General features: G+C 37.7%; 1 protein-coding gene across 1 annotated transcript; it reads left to right on the forward strand.

The window, feature by feature from the left end:
• The first annotated feature begins 364 nt into the window (after positions 1–364).
• On the forward strand, positions 365–14,073 carry LOC103701956 (paired amphipathic helix protein Sin3-like 4). The gene is made up of 23 exons (XM_008784189.4): positions 365–777; positions 1,296–1,460; positions 1,578–1,746; positions 1,851–1,949; positions 2,034–2,204; positions 2,501–2,822; positions 4,066–4,199; positions 6,667–6,742; positions 6,864–6,893; positions 7,071–7,351; positions 7,433–7,587; positions 7,866–7,993; positions 8,093–8,347; positions 8,614–9,294; positions 9,385–9,476; positions 10,785–11,459; positions 11,543–11,643; positions 11,728–11,866; positions 11,943–12,095; positions 12,352–12,515; positions 12,595–12,706; positions 12,842–13,017; positions 13,360–14,073. Exons 1-22 carry the CDS (start codon positions 707–709, stop codon positions 12,992–12,994), a joined length of 4,326 nt encoding a protein of 1,441 aa, XP_008782411.3. The 5' UTR covers positions 365–706; the 3' UTR covers positions 12,995–13,017; positions 13,360–14,073.
• Positions 14,074–14,707: the final 634 nt, after the last annotated feature.

Here is a 14,707-nt window from a genome sequence, read left to right on the forward strand (position 1 = left end):
ATCCCGTTTGAGCCAGGTGACCCTCCCACGGTAACCAGATCAACCCACCAAACGAGAAAGCGGGCGGTAACCTCACCTTCCTCAGTCCCCAATCCTATTCCGACCCGGAAACGCTTCGCACCCTAGAAACAATGAAATCTATGCCGTCCGACTCAGACACCGTCACAAAATCAGACGGTTGATACGGGGTTCATCAGGGGCCGTCTGATGGAGCGGGGAGGGGATCATCATAGACCGGATCAAAGAGGCGTCCACTGATCCGGCGGCTGCGAGTGGTGGACCAACGTCCGGGTGGTTTCAGTAACTTCCCCGGTATATATAGGGGACTTCTCACCATCTCAGGCCCCTTTTAATCAAGCCTTCGCTCGTTCTTCTCTCTCCCCGCTCGCGTTCTCTCCGCAGATAGGCGTCATATAGACGGGAGGGAAGAGCCGATTCCTCTTTCTCTCTCTTTCTCTCTCTCTCTCTCTCGCGTTCTTGGCTTCGCTCGCAAGCTACCGGCACCTCGGAGCCCTCGATCTGGGCGAATTCTTGCCACCAGATCCGTTCGCCGCCGGGCGATCGAAGGAGGAAAGCCGGGAGAGGGTGGAGATCAAGGATAGGGCCTCAATCTCTGCTTCCAAGCGTCGGCTTTTGGGAGGAGAGGAAGAAGAAAGGGGGTTTGGTGGAAATCTTTGGTTTCTCCTCCCCTTCGTTCGATGGGTAGATGAAAAGGGCGCGGGAGGAGGCGTTCATGGGTTCCCAGCTCAAGAGGCCCAACGTATCTCGAGCGGATCCGTGAGTTTTTTCTTCTCCTTCAGATTTCCTTCTTCCGGTCGGGTTCTCTTCCCTGTTTGAGCTCTGTCTCAGTTGTGCTTTGTATGGGTGTTCTTATCGCTGCGAGTAGTGATAGAACGGTCGACGAATGCGAAGTTTTTCCCGATTTATTTGATTTTGTGAGAGTTTTCGGTTTCTAATACTTCTTTTGCCTAGAAAAACAAGTTGGTATGCAGGAAGATTCGATTTTATTCTGTATACGTGCTTTTTTTCTTCGTATAAACGCGATATTTCTGAACCTCAAATAATATGCAGTCGAGTGTTTCTTTTTTCCCGATGAATGATCTCAGAAAGTTCCAAGTGCCTTTAGGATTGTCGTTTCTGGTAAGAAGAATTAGATGGGGGAGAAAGGAATAATTCTTTTCTGAAAAAGATATTTTCTTTTGTTCCTTGAGTTGAATTTTGTTTAGTATAAGAAAAAGTTATGACATGGGTTGCGATCTGCTGGGATTTAATTGATTTTAGCGGTCTTGTTGAAGGTCCGGGCAAACCCACATGGCGCCGGCACCGGCCACCGGTGGTGCTCCGAAACTGACGACAAACGATGCCCTAGCCTACTTGAAGGCCGTGAAGGATATATTTCAGGACAAGAGGGAAAAATATGATGAATTTCTTGAAGTCATGAAGGACTTCAAGAGCCAAAGGTTCAACTCCTGGAGCCTTCTGTTACTTTTTTAACTTGTCGTTTTGTCAGTTCAATGGGTCTTTACGTTTAATGATTTTTCATCGTCTGTGCTCTCTTTCTTATGCAATCGTGACAGGATTGATACCAACGGTGTTATTATGAGGGTGAAGGAACTGTTTAAAGGGCATCGTGATCTGATCTTAGGCTTTAACACCTTCTTGCCAAAGGGGTATGAGATCAAGCTTCCTGAGGAAAAGAGGCCTGTTGAATTTGAAGAGGCCATTAGTTTCGTAAACAAAATAAAGGTATAAATATGATAATAGGATTATATATATATATATATATATTGATTTCTTGCCTGCGGTAATTTCTAGGGCTTTCTCTTGATACATCACTTTTATCTCTGCAGAATCGTTTCCAGAACGACGAACATGTTTACAAGTCTTTCTTAGATATTCTGAATATGTACCGGAGGGAGAACAAATCCATCCATGATGTCTACCAAGAGGTATTTCCCTTTTCATCTCATGCTATGCTTTGAAGTGACAAAGTTTTGTGCTTAATATGGTCTGGATTCTGCTATGTTTTGCAGGTAGCGGCTCTCTTTCAGAGTCATCATGATCTATTGGAGGAATTCACACACTTCCTGCCTGATGCCTCAGCAGCAATGGCTCCACAACATGTGCCGTTTGGTAGAGCCTTTATGCGTCGGGATGAGAGGAGCTCTGTGATGCCCACAATGAGGCATGTTCATGGGGATAAGGTATATCTTAGGGATTTTATTTTTGGAATTCTGTGATCGCAATTGAATTATTCCAGTCCATCAGAATTAGGAATAAGTTGGTTTTAAAATGGAAAAAAGTCTTGTACTTATGAACTGCCAAATCATCTCTTTGAATCCTAAATCATTTTTTTTTGGATGAAATCCTAAATCATTTAAGAAATATCATATATCTCATATTTATTAAGCCTCTCCTAGGCTGCCCTGTACCTATGCTTGTATGTCTGACTCGACGAACCTGTTGGGAGCTTACTTATTGCCATATAATGAGTTTGCAGAGGGAAAGAACTTATAACTCACATGCTGATCGCGACCTCAGTGTTGACCGTCCTGATCAAGAGCATGACAGGCAAAGAAGACGTGCTGAAAAGGAAAAAGATAGGAAAGAAGATAGAGACAGAAGAGATCGTGAGCGGGATGATAAGGACTTAGAGCATGACAGCAGAGATTTGGACAACGGACAGCGCAGACGTAAACTTTCTAGTAGAAGGGTGGATGACTCTGTTGGTGAGCACTTGCACCAAGGTGGGGAAAGTGCTGAAAACTTTGGAATGTATAGCATTTCAGCTTCATCTTTTGATGATAAGAATGCCTTGAAAAGTAAGTCCAGCAGTATTTTTTTCCCTGGCACTCAGAGATATTTTTGTTTTTGACTAAACTCTGTGGTTGATGTAGACTATTGTTTAATACTCTTTTCCTCTGTGTCCTATTTGCCCTTGCTCCTTGGCACCAGGTCCCACCGTTTTCTTATGTTGTTTTTTTACATCGTCAAATGTTCGATCATATCAAGCTTCTAATTCCTGGTTGATGCATTCTTTAATATCTTCATTGCTTAGACTTCGACAGTGCACTGCAGCTTTGGGAACCCTGCTTTCTAGGTGTTTGGGGTCCTTATGTTCTTTATATTGGCTGTTTTTTTGAAATATTAGATACAAAACTGAAAACACAGCTGTTTTCATTGTAATTGCTTTCCTACCGCTAATATGAGATGAATCTCTAAAAGAGCTGATCCCTACGGTGCTGTTGATTTTTGTGAAATCTTCTGAATCATTATCTTAACTTTCTGGATTAAGCATATTTCTGTTATTTCTGTATGTATTCTAGCTGATCAAAATACCTAAAAGGTTGTTAAGGATTGTTTTGCAGTCGCTACTGTCGTAAATGATGTTGTGAATGCTTCTTGGATTATAAAAATCTTGATCATCTCTAAAATGTGATCATATCTATAATGTTATGATTCAAACCCTGCATAGCCCGATGAATTGTCATCTTGAATGCTGAAAGTGCTTTTAGTGGAAGGATGACATTAATATCATGGCTAATCTTGTCTACTTGGTTTCTTGTTGTTTAAGAAGCCCTGTTCCATTTATATTGGACCTTCCAGATGGATTCTGCTTTTTGATTGTTCTTGAGAAGATGTCCTTCTGGCCAAAAAGTCAGTAGGAGATTTAACAAATAAGCATCTATCTTGGAGGACTGATATGTACTAGAAAGATGAATCAACCATGAATGGTTCAACTTCTTACATATTCAATATGCATCTATTTTGCTTTACATGACTAGAGTCATTAGTTTTATATTTCTTATGAATGCTCCTTTGCTTTGTCTTCTTTATTGAGAGATTAGTGCTGCTTGTTGAAAATATGATTCAGTTCTTGTTCAAAGGATTCTGTAGTGTGACTAGATACTAGTATGGGTTTGGTAGGTATATCAGAACATGTGTACATCTGTTTTCCTTGTTTTGTTTATTGAAAGACTTTTTCCCCCCTGAGTAAAGGCTCTGAGATTTGTATCTCGCAATGCTCATGTGTAATATATATTGAATATATAATATCTTTGGCAGGTGTGTACACTCAAGAATTTAATTTCTGCGAGAGAGTCAAGGAGAAGTTGCACCCTGAAACATACCAGGAGTTCTTGAAATGCCTTCATATATATAGCAAGGAAATTATTACCAGAACCGAACTGAAGAACCTGGTAATATTCTGATCATTAAATTTCCATATAAACAGTGGATATGTTTTTTTAAACTCTTGATAAATTAGTTGAATTTTTCCATGCTTGTTTCTTATACACTTGCAGCCTACTTTTATGTCTTAATAACCTATACTTTTTAGTTTTTACATTTTAAGATTTTAACAGTTTTCTGGTTGCTGCATTTGGGTAATTTCCAGAGAGCAGTTACATTTAAGGCTTGTAAAGTTAGGACTTAGATATATTGGCCAAGTAAAAGGATTGTTAGAAGTTTTTTAAAAAAAAAACACTTCATGACCAACTCATGAAGATCAACTTAATGACTTTAAAAAGATAAATGACCTTCTAGACACGAGGCTGATTACTAAGTCTCACAAACCACAGGTTTTACATGACCCACGTAAAAGTTAAATGATTAGCTCATGCGGTAACACGTCTGCCTAATAGTAATGTGAAAACATAAGAAGTGGAAAACCCAAAAAATATATTCCATTGAATTGAAAGAACTGTTTTTGTTATTCTAAGAGTTCTTGTGCTGAATTAGTGGCCAATAATACTCATTTTACTTAATGTGAATGGTCAAAGGTCTTTCGACAGTCAAACAGGCAATGCATCAACTTGACATTCTCCTTATCTAAACTGACTTGTTCTTATTATGTTGACTGTTTGCCTTCATTTGGTGTTGTACCAAATAAACATTTTGATCAAGTTTCTGATTTGTTACTTAACTCGGATTCATTGGTCTATGATTGTATTGTCGTTTGTTGCTTCCTTTACCGTCTCATTTTAACTTCCATTATCACAATCATTATGCACTGTTTTTCCCACCTCGATCCTTACGTTTGCTGTTCTCATTCTGCTATTTCTAGTTCCGTTAGAATTATTACAAAACTGGGCTATGCTTGTATATTTTATTGCTATTGACACATCACCATATTCACTTTTTTAATTTTGCTGATATTTCATGATTCGACCTTAATATTCTTTAGCATTACTTCCAATCGCCACTTTTAACTCCACCTTTTGTCAGATCCAACATCATTGTGCGCAAGCACTGGAAGCCTTATTTTATCTGGCATTGTTTCACTTCTATCGTTGGCATTGTCTGCGGTGGGGTAGCTGCCTAAGATAATACTGGGAGTATGTTTATTAACCATTGACATTAAGGTTCCATATGATGAAAGTGAATGTATCATGGGTTTTGAGATTGAAGTCTAAGATATGAAGGAATCCTTGTGGATAATTGAACGAACTTTTGAGTCAGCGGGGTTGAATACATGGTGAAGTTTGTAAAGAAGTCTTGAATTGGAGGTGACTGACTTTAGCCTGAATTTGTCTGCTTGTAATTCACCTTTTAGAGTTTTAAAATCTGAAAGGTCTGTGATTGATGTCTAATTGATGTATGACTCTAGGTAAAGTTACAGTGCCTGATAATAATGCAACCAGAACCATTCATCAGTTTCCATCCCTTTGGATATCATGTCATTTGCACTTGATAACCATCAATATTCAAGCATGCCCGCATCTTGATTCAATCACATGTACCTCTTGGTTGATAGAATTACAGCTATCTATCAACTCTCCCACTTGGTTCAGCAATGTGCATAGTTCATGCTAGTACAATTAATATGAACATGTTAGAAATTGTAAGATTTTAATTGTCATTGCCCGAGCTTTTCTTATTTAATTGGAGTTGGCTATGGAGCAAAAGCATGGGTTGAGAAGGCTTCAACGAAGTCTTTAACCATCAAATTCTATGATTTTGATTAAAAGTCAAGCTGTTCATGTATCATAATTTGTCATTGTATGAGCTGCAGTCATCAATTTGTGCCTTCAGGATACTGCATATATCTATTGGATTTTTTGCATGAATATCCTTCTAAATATTGAATTTTGCATGAAAATTGATATTTGCATGTATACCCTCGTAAAACACTTGTTTTGCTATTCTACCCTTTTTTTTTATCCGTGTTTGCATATGTATCCATACAATCTAATGTCGTTAAAAAATTAACGGTTTCAAATTAAAATGACTAAAATACCCTTAATGGGTAGATGTGCCAAAAAAAGACATTTATAAGGCGATCACAATGGGGGACAAAATAGTAATTTCAAAATTTTATTTTATTTTTAATTAAAATAAATATGGTTTTTATTAAAGGTGTTAGAAGAAAGGGATATATGTGCAAAAACAGTATTTTATGGGGGTACAAAAATAAATATAAATTTTAAAAGGGTATTCATGCAAATTTAAATTTTTAGAAAGGTATTCATGCAAAAAAACCCATATCTATTTGGCCCAGCTGTTGAACTTATTTGTAGTTATTTTCTTGTTTTCTTTTTGCTTATCATATTATCATGATTATCCAAGCACCACAAGTTTTAGTTATAAGCATATGTCTTTTGTTTTTACTTTCATATTGCCACTCTCAATTCCTTCTGAAATTTTGTGTCTGCTGTCATTTTTTAGGTGAGCGATATACTTGAAAAGTATCCAGATCTTATGGATGGTTTCAATGAGTTTTTGGCTCATTGTGAGAACATAGGTAAGCCTATATATTTTTACAATTATGGGGAACCATAAATGGTTTTTTTTCCTTTTATCCTTGGTTATTTGTGAAGTTTTAAGTCTGTGAGTGTAGTTTCTAAGTGAGACCTTTTCTGCAGATGGATTTCTTGCGGGCGTGTTCAATAAAAGTATGTGAAAATCTTTCTTATGCTTCAATTTCCTGTACTTTCTGATGAAATCAGTTACCTCTCTTCCTTGGCCATAATTTTTCTATGACTTATATGATTGATGATGTTCGGGTGTTTTAACTAATATTTTCGTGCTTTAAGTTTATAAAATATAATTGTGTTGTTTTATACTAACAGCATCCTCGCGGAATGAAGGACATGTGGCTAGACCTGTAAAGCTAGAGGATAGAGACAGGGAACGTGAAAGGGATGAGAGGGAGAGAGACCGTGAAAGGGAAAGAGATAAAGAAAGGGAACGACTTGATAAAAGTGCTGCCTTCAATTCTAAAGACATGGCATCTCATAAGACTCATTTGTACTCAAACAAAGAAAAATATAATATAGGCAAGCCAATTTCAGAGCTCGATCTCTCAAACTGTCAGCGATGTACTCCTAGTTACCGTCTTCTGCCAAAAAATGTAAATATTGTTCCACCCTTGTTCCTTTCTTGTAAAACTGTCTCTTCACCTGTCTTATTTTATTACTCTGTTGGTTGCCAGTATCCAATCCCTCCTTCAAGCCACAGGACTGAACTTGGTGCATCAGTACTGAATGATGTTTGGGTATCGGTGACTTCTGGAAGTGAGGATTATTCATTCAAGCACATGCGCAAAAACCAGTATGAAGAGAGTTTATTTCGATGCGAAGATGATAGGTGCTCTCTTAGTTCCTTTCAATTGAAAAGAATAGCATATTGATAGATCTTAAATTATAGCTGAAATAATAATATTTAATTTAACATCCATTTCCTCTTAACAAATGAAGAAGTGTGTTTTTCTATATCAAATGTTTTCTCGAATCTATTTCTGTTAACCATTCGATTTTTTTTAATGTTCTGCGTTGATGTTTTAATAACAGTTGCATATGAAGGTGCAGAACTCTGTCTGTGCAGTCTTTGTTTATGTGCCTTTTTTCATGGTGAGATGTTTTCAGGTTTGAGCTCGATATGTTATTAGAGTCAGTGAATGTGACTACTAAGCGAGTTGAGGAATTGCTAGAAAAGATTCAGGACAATACAGTCAAACCAGAGAATCCAATTCGCATTGAAGACCATTTTACTTGTTAGTATTCATGTCTAATAACAGAAACAATATGCTTTTTTCTTTTCTTCTTGAACATAGTGTCATTATTTGTTTTCTGAATTTTTGCCTCCTTGGTAGCGCTAAACTTGAGGTGCATTGAAAGATTATATGGGGATCATGGCTTGGATGTGATGGATGTTCTACGCAAAAATGCTAGTCTTGCATTGCCTGTCATATTAACTCGCCTGAAGCAAAAGCAAGAGGAATGGTCAAGGTGTCGGGCAGATTTCAATAAAGTATGGGCTGAAATATATGCCAAGAACTATCACAAATCACTTGACCATCGTAGCTTCTATTTCAAGCAACAGGACACAAAGAGCTTGAGCACAAAAGGTATATAAATTTTTTAATGTTGCACTGCATTCAAGTATACTGCATTCAATTGTCATGAATTCTTGATCTAATAATAGGTGTTTTATATGTAATTGTTCATTGAATTCTCCATGAAAACTTCTGAAAATAAAATGTAGTGCATTTGTAATGGAGATATCTTGTTAACATGATAATTACACAAATATAGATTTATGTATGTTGGTAATATTACCTTTTCTCTGATTTATTTTTTTGGTGATATATCTGCAATGTTGTTTGTCGCACAGCTTTGTTGGCTGAGATTAAAGAAATTAGCGAGAAGAAGCGGAGGGAGGATGATGTGCTTCTTGCTATTGCTGCTGGAAATCGGCGGCCTATAGTCCCCAATATGGAATTTGAGTATGTGGATTCAGATATTCATGAAGACCTGTATCAGATCATCAAGTATTCGTGTGGAGAAGTTTGTGCATCCTCAGATCAATTGGACAAAGTAATGAGGATATGGACAACTTTTTTGGAGCCGATACTGGGTGTCAAACCTCGTCCTCAAGGTGCAGAGGATTCTGAGGATATGGTGAAACCTAAGATTCGTGCTGTCAAAAATAGTATGGCAAATGTTGGGGAAAGCAATAGCAGTCCTGGTGCTGATGGTGCTGCTGCTACCAAGCAAAGCAATGGTGATGAAAGCATTCCACCAGAACAGGCAGTTTCATGCAGGGCTAGGTTGGCAAATGGGGATGCAGCAGTTACTGATAATGGCTTTCTTGATGTTGATTGCGCTGCTCGTCGAGGTGATAATCTCTCTGGTGCTCCACTTCATGGAAGGGTGCAGGGTAATGCTCCGACAGCTGATGAGATGTCTGGAGTGACTGTGCAGACTGTCTCTACTGAAAGGTTAACAGATAATGTCTCTCCTGCTGGTAGAGCTGAACCAAGTCATACTAGAACCAACCTAGAAATTACTTCAGGTTTGAGGGGCTGTACTTTCTTTCTTCCTTTAATTTTTCCTTCTGCTTTTGTAGTTTAGATTATGACTTTGTTTTTGTTCTCTTTGAAAGGTGTTAGTGCTACAACTTCAAAGGCTGGTCAAGCTGGAAATGAGACAGCGTTTGTTGCTCGAGCTAGCAATGAAGTTTTACCTTCTTCAGAGGTATGAATTTGCAGTTTAGGTGATTGTTGAGCCTTTTTCCTTACACTTGGCTTACTATCTGTCATATCTTTACAGTTATTGGTCTGCTTGATTTTCACTTTTCAGCTCTTCTGAATTCTAATCTTATCCATTGTTTGTCTTAGTTCCAGGAGGTAATCATTTGGTTCTTTTTTTGGGGGGTGGGGGTGGGGGTGGGGGGTGGGGGGGTGGTCTGAGTTGGTTCTCCTTGACAGCTCAGGCTGCTTCGAGTTGAATGTTGAAATCTCTTTCTTCGCTGGTATTCTTACAGGAAGCAGTTTGTTTTAAGGCAGGAATTTCTAAAAGGATTAGCATTGAAATATAGAACATATCCATACAAGACGCTGAGGATGATATTTTGGTATTTATGCATTGTAATGACATTTATAATAATCAACAACTCTGAGACCACGAGTTCCAGCCAACTGTTTATTAATGCTGGGTTTGATTGGTTGATTTGAGAAACTGACAGGCAAGAGCTGAGAAAATTGTGTTGAAATATGATTGTTTGGATTGTATAATAAAGTTTGTTGGTGTTAATGATAAAATGATAAATTAATTTAGTTTGGATGATTATTTACAGGAATTCTTTGATTCTTAGCACAGAAACAATATTTTAATTAACCTATTAATAATTATTTCTTCAGAAAATTATTTATGTCATTATACAATCTCTACAACGAAAATATGGGCTCCATCATTGATGGTATGCCTTATGAAAACACTCGAGGATGAATAATCTAGTTCATAAATGTCAAGATCCATCATCTAGTTTTCTTCATTTGTATGTTTACTCTTTATTATTTGTGATTGTGCAGAAATAGAATGTACATTACAACCCCTTTACTAATAAATCATCATATTTAATGGGTGGACCTGATCTTTATTTGGTCATGAAACTTTAGGCATTTTATTACATTTCTTGAAATTACTATAATCATATGATCATGAAAGATCTTCCTTAGTCACGACATGGCTATCACAAACTTGCTAGTGTGACATAGGATTTTCCTTCTGTTTATTCTGATGTCATAATACAATCATGAAAAAGCTGTGATCGTACAATTATGAAAAAGTTGCCTTATTTGCAGATAGTGGCTTTTATTATCAGTCCTGCTATTGTTCTCGCTATTATGAATTTGTGAATGTTAGTATTCTGTATGTGTATTTTTAGGGATACAAAATTGTGGTTCTGTTTTAAAATTTATTATTTTTTCATTTTAATTCTGAGCATGTGATTCTGTTTCAAAAGTTTCATTTTAATACTCAGTATGCTTGTTTTTATGTTAGGGAGGGGTCGGTGGGAGGCCAAACGTACCTGCAAATGGCAGTTGCACTGCTGAAAGTAACAAAGAGGACAGACTCAATGAAGGTTCTGCTGCCCACAATAACTTTAAAGTTGAAAGGGAAGAGGGTGAATTATCGCCTAATGGAGATTTCGAAGAGGATAATTTTGTAGCTTTTGAAGACTCAACTATGGATGCGGCGCCTAAACCGAAGGATAGTTCTGCTAGCAGACAGTATCAAGTCAGACCTGGAGAAGTGGAGCCCTGTTGTGGTGAGGCAGCAGGAGAAAATGATGCAGATGCTGATGATGAGGGTGAGGAAAGTGCTCAAAGGTCCACGGAGGACAGTGAAAACGCATCAGAGGCTGGTGATGATGTTTCAGGCAGTGAATCTGGTGATGGTGAGGAGTGTTCTCGTGAAGATCATGAGGAGGAAGAGGAAGATGCAGATCATGATGATCAGGATGCTAAGGCTGAAAGTGAGGGTGAGGCTGAAGGAATGGCTGATGCAAATGATGCTGAGGGTGAAATAACGTCATTGCCATTTTCGGAACGCTTTCTTCATACGGCCAAGCCTCTTGCGAAACATGTCCCTGCATCATTCCATGATAAGGAAGATAAATGCTTACCGATCTTTTATGGAAATGATTCATTTTATGTGCTGTTTAGGCTTCACCAGGTCAGTTTTTTTTTAAAAAATACATTTATTCATGGAAGCCCCTTGTAACTTGAGTTTTATTGTGACGTACTCCTTTCTTGCAGACTTTGTATGAGAGAATACTCTCGGCAAAGACAAATTCATCAGCTGCTGAAAAAAAATGGAGAACTTCGAAGGATACAAGCCCTCCTGATTTATATGCCAAGTAATTTTTTGTTAACATCTATGCCTCTATTATGTGACAGCAGAAAAACAAATGAAATAAAATTTGTTTATTCTGTGTGTGCAGGTTTGTGAGTGCATTATACAACCTACTTGATGGTTCTGCCGACAATACCAAGTTCGAAGATGATTGCCGTGCTATCATTGGAACTCAGTCCTATGTACTTTTTACATTGGACAAGTTGATATATAAAGTTGTTAAGCAGGTATTTTTTATATACATTTTTCTAAGGATTAAAATAAAATGCTCCTGAAATGCACTCATCTGCACTTCTCTTTCAGCTGCAAGCAATTGCCTCAGATGAAATGGAAAACAAACTTCTTCATCTCTATTTATATGAAAAGTCAAGGAAACCTGAAAGATTTTGTGATCTAGTTTATCATGAAAATGCCCGTGTCCTCCTCCATGACGAAAGCATATACCGGTTTGAGCGTGTAAGTTTTCATGTCTTTTGCCTTTTGTGATTTAAATTTTTTACTTGTTTTGTTATACTCTGAGCTGCTGCAAGATCTCACTCTTGAATCCTGGTTTCAAAGTACTGCATCTAAAATCAGTGTAGAACATTTAAATAGATTTCTTGCTATAACAAGTCAAAACAGTTTAGCGTAAAGAAGTTCGTTGAAATACAAGAATCGTATTTTTAATTGTAGAATATATCTGACCAGGTGACACTTGTATTGGATTTTGCAGACTTCAAATCCGACTCGATTATCTATTCAACTAATGGAATACGGACATGAAAAGCCTGAAGTGACTGCTGTTTCTATAGATCCTAATTTTTCAGCTTATCTGTATAGTGATTTCTTGTCATGTGTTTCAGATAGAAAGGGATCACATGGTGTCTTCCTGAAAAGGTATGCACAATTTGCTAGCTATAAAATTTGAAACTGATGTAACTTTAGTTACTTGTGATAAAGGATAATTATTCTTCAGGAATAAACGCAAATGTGGAAGCGAGGACGAGTATTCTACTGCATGCAAGGTCATGGATGGGATTCTAGTTGTCAATGGCTTGGAATGCAAGATATCATGCAGTTCCTCTAAGGTATTCAGTGCGTATATTCGTGTGAACTAATCTGTTCCTTAGGCCTGCTAATTATGAGTATGCTTTGTTGTGTTTCATAACATGCATATTCTCTCCTAGTCATCTAAGCATTTGGTTAATCTGTGTATGCCACAGGTTTCTTATGTTCTAGATACGGAAGATTTCTTGTTTCGTGGGAGGAAGAAAAGGAGATGTTCAACTGGAGAGACTGCATATTCACAAGACCTATATTCAAGAGTGTATGATCTAAAATGTCAGCGATTTCAGCACTTGCTATCCAGATCTTAACATGGCATGCTCAATAGAAAGTGGTAATGATCCCTGTAGTTTATTTATTTATTTGCATTTTCTGTCAATATGTTTCTTTATCACAGTGCTTTAGTTCGTTTTTCTCATACATTTTCCGTTCTCGTATTCACTTACCTAGTCTTTTATCAACCACCTGATAAGAGCTTCTTTAATTTGTTTGGGATTGTTGTCTCGGTAAGAAGCCTTATAAGAAAGCGTTTTTTTCCCCTTAATTATAAAGAAAACTGGTGAGAAGATGGACTAAATCTTTGACAACTTTTTTTTTTCATTATTGGTAACTTCCTCCTCCTTGCTCATTACCCTAGACTGATATTTTCTAGCTCACCTCATTCCTCCTCCTGCAGCACCTTTATGTCACTGGCTGAGAGCTGGCATCGACATAGCAGGGCGGTTGGCTTCAGCTAAGCAATGGATGTTGGAATGCAGCCAGCTTCCTCTCACTCCCTATGTTGCTGTCTTTGAAATAACAGCTGGGAAAATTTCTGGTACACATGTCAAAAAAGCTTGTAACCTGGTTCTGTTGGCTTCTGGAGCTGCAGTTGTGTATATATATCGGACATGCGAATTTGTTTGTTTGATTCAAATACTACTTGTGACTTGTTCTTCAGGTGGCCGCCATCCATTTGCTATAGTCGAGTAAATGAAATGTTATTAACAGTCAATTACTGTTCCACAGCAAAGTGGTCTTGTGTAATCATGTAGGTCTTCTAGTGCTTCATTGAAAATGTGAGACTAATGCTAGAGAGGGTCATTCTCAGATAGCTCCGAAAGTGGGAATTGGCTCCTATTGCATTGCATTCAAGATGTGTTGGCTGATCTGGGTCATGTGAAGAGTTTCAAAGTTTAGGTTTGTAATAGACCTTAAATGAATACTTTCTGAGGCATATCACAGCTCTGGGATTTTTGCTTGAGCGAGCAATCCCCAAACGTACCATGCTGGATGTGTAGGATCATACTGTCATGTATCTATGTAACATGTCAGAAGATTTGGAGAACCCTTGATGATTATGGTGGTACTGTTATAGCTTTATCTAATGTCATAATCTATCTTGTTGTGATCTCTCAGGATAATTTTTAAGGCAAATGGGATAGATCAATAAGAATATTATCATATATGATGGGTAACTTAATTTGAATGAGTACAATTCTCTGGTTGAGGTTTCTGGTTTTTAGCTTTTGAATTTTTTTTTTTTATATATTTTTTGGTGGAATAACGCTAGCTTTTGAATTTTGACTTCGGAGCCTTTATTAACGACTTTGGTAATATCTGTTGCAAAGGTAAAGGGTATGATCTCCATTCCCGCCCTCCAAACCCAACGTTTTGTTCTTCAAAAAAAAAAAAAGAACAGAAAAATCAAGTAGCAGCATGAGGGAAACCCTGTCGAAATCGGTCTGCTGGTCGAACTCAACAACATCGGTTGGCATCCCACTCTCTCTTAAAATATAAAAAAGTTGTAACTTAAAAGCAATGGATGGCCATGGAGGACCATGAGTAACGCTGGTTTGAAGAGGTCAAAAGCACGTGTGCTTGGATGACACCTTACTATAAACAAAAATTTTGAACACTTTGATTCTGCATGGTTATTTACTTATATTCACGTTGCATTTTGTATTGCTGTGAGGATTATATTATGCATGCAAGGAATTGTAGCGCGCGAGTTCCAGCCACGCCAAAGATTTGCATTAAATATG

Source organism: Phoenix dactylifera, chromosome 6 (assembly GCF_009389715.1).
Source record: "Phoenix dactylifera cultivar Barhee BC4 chromosome 6, palm_55x_up_171113_PBpolish2nd_filt_p, whole genome shotgun sequence".
In the NCBI taxonomy this organism is placed as follows: domain Eukaryota; kingdom Viridiplantae; phylum Streptophyta; class Magnoliopsida; order Arecales; family Arecaceae; genus Phoenix; species Phoenix dactylifera.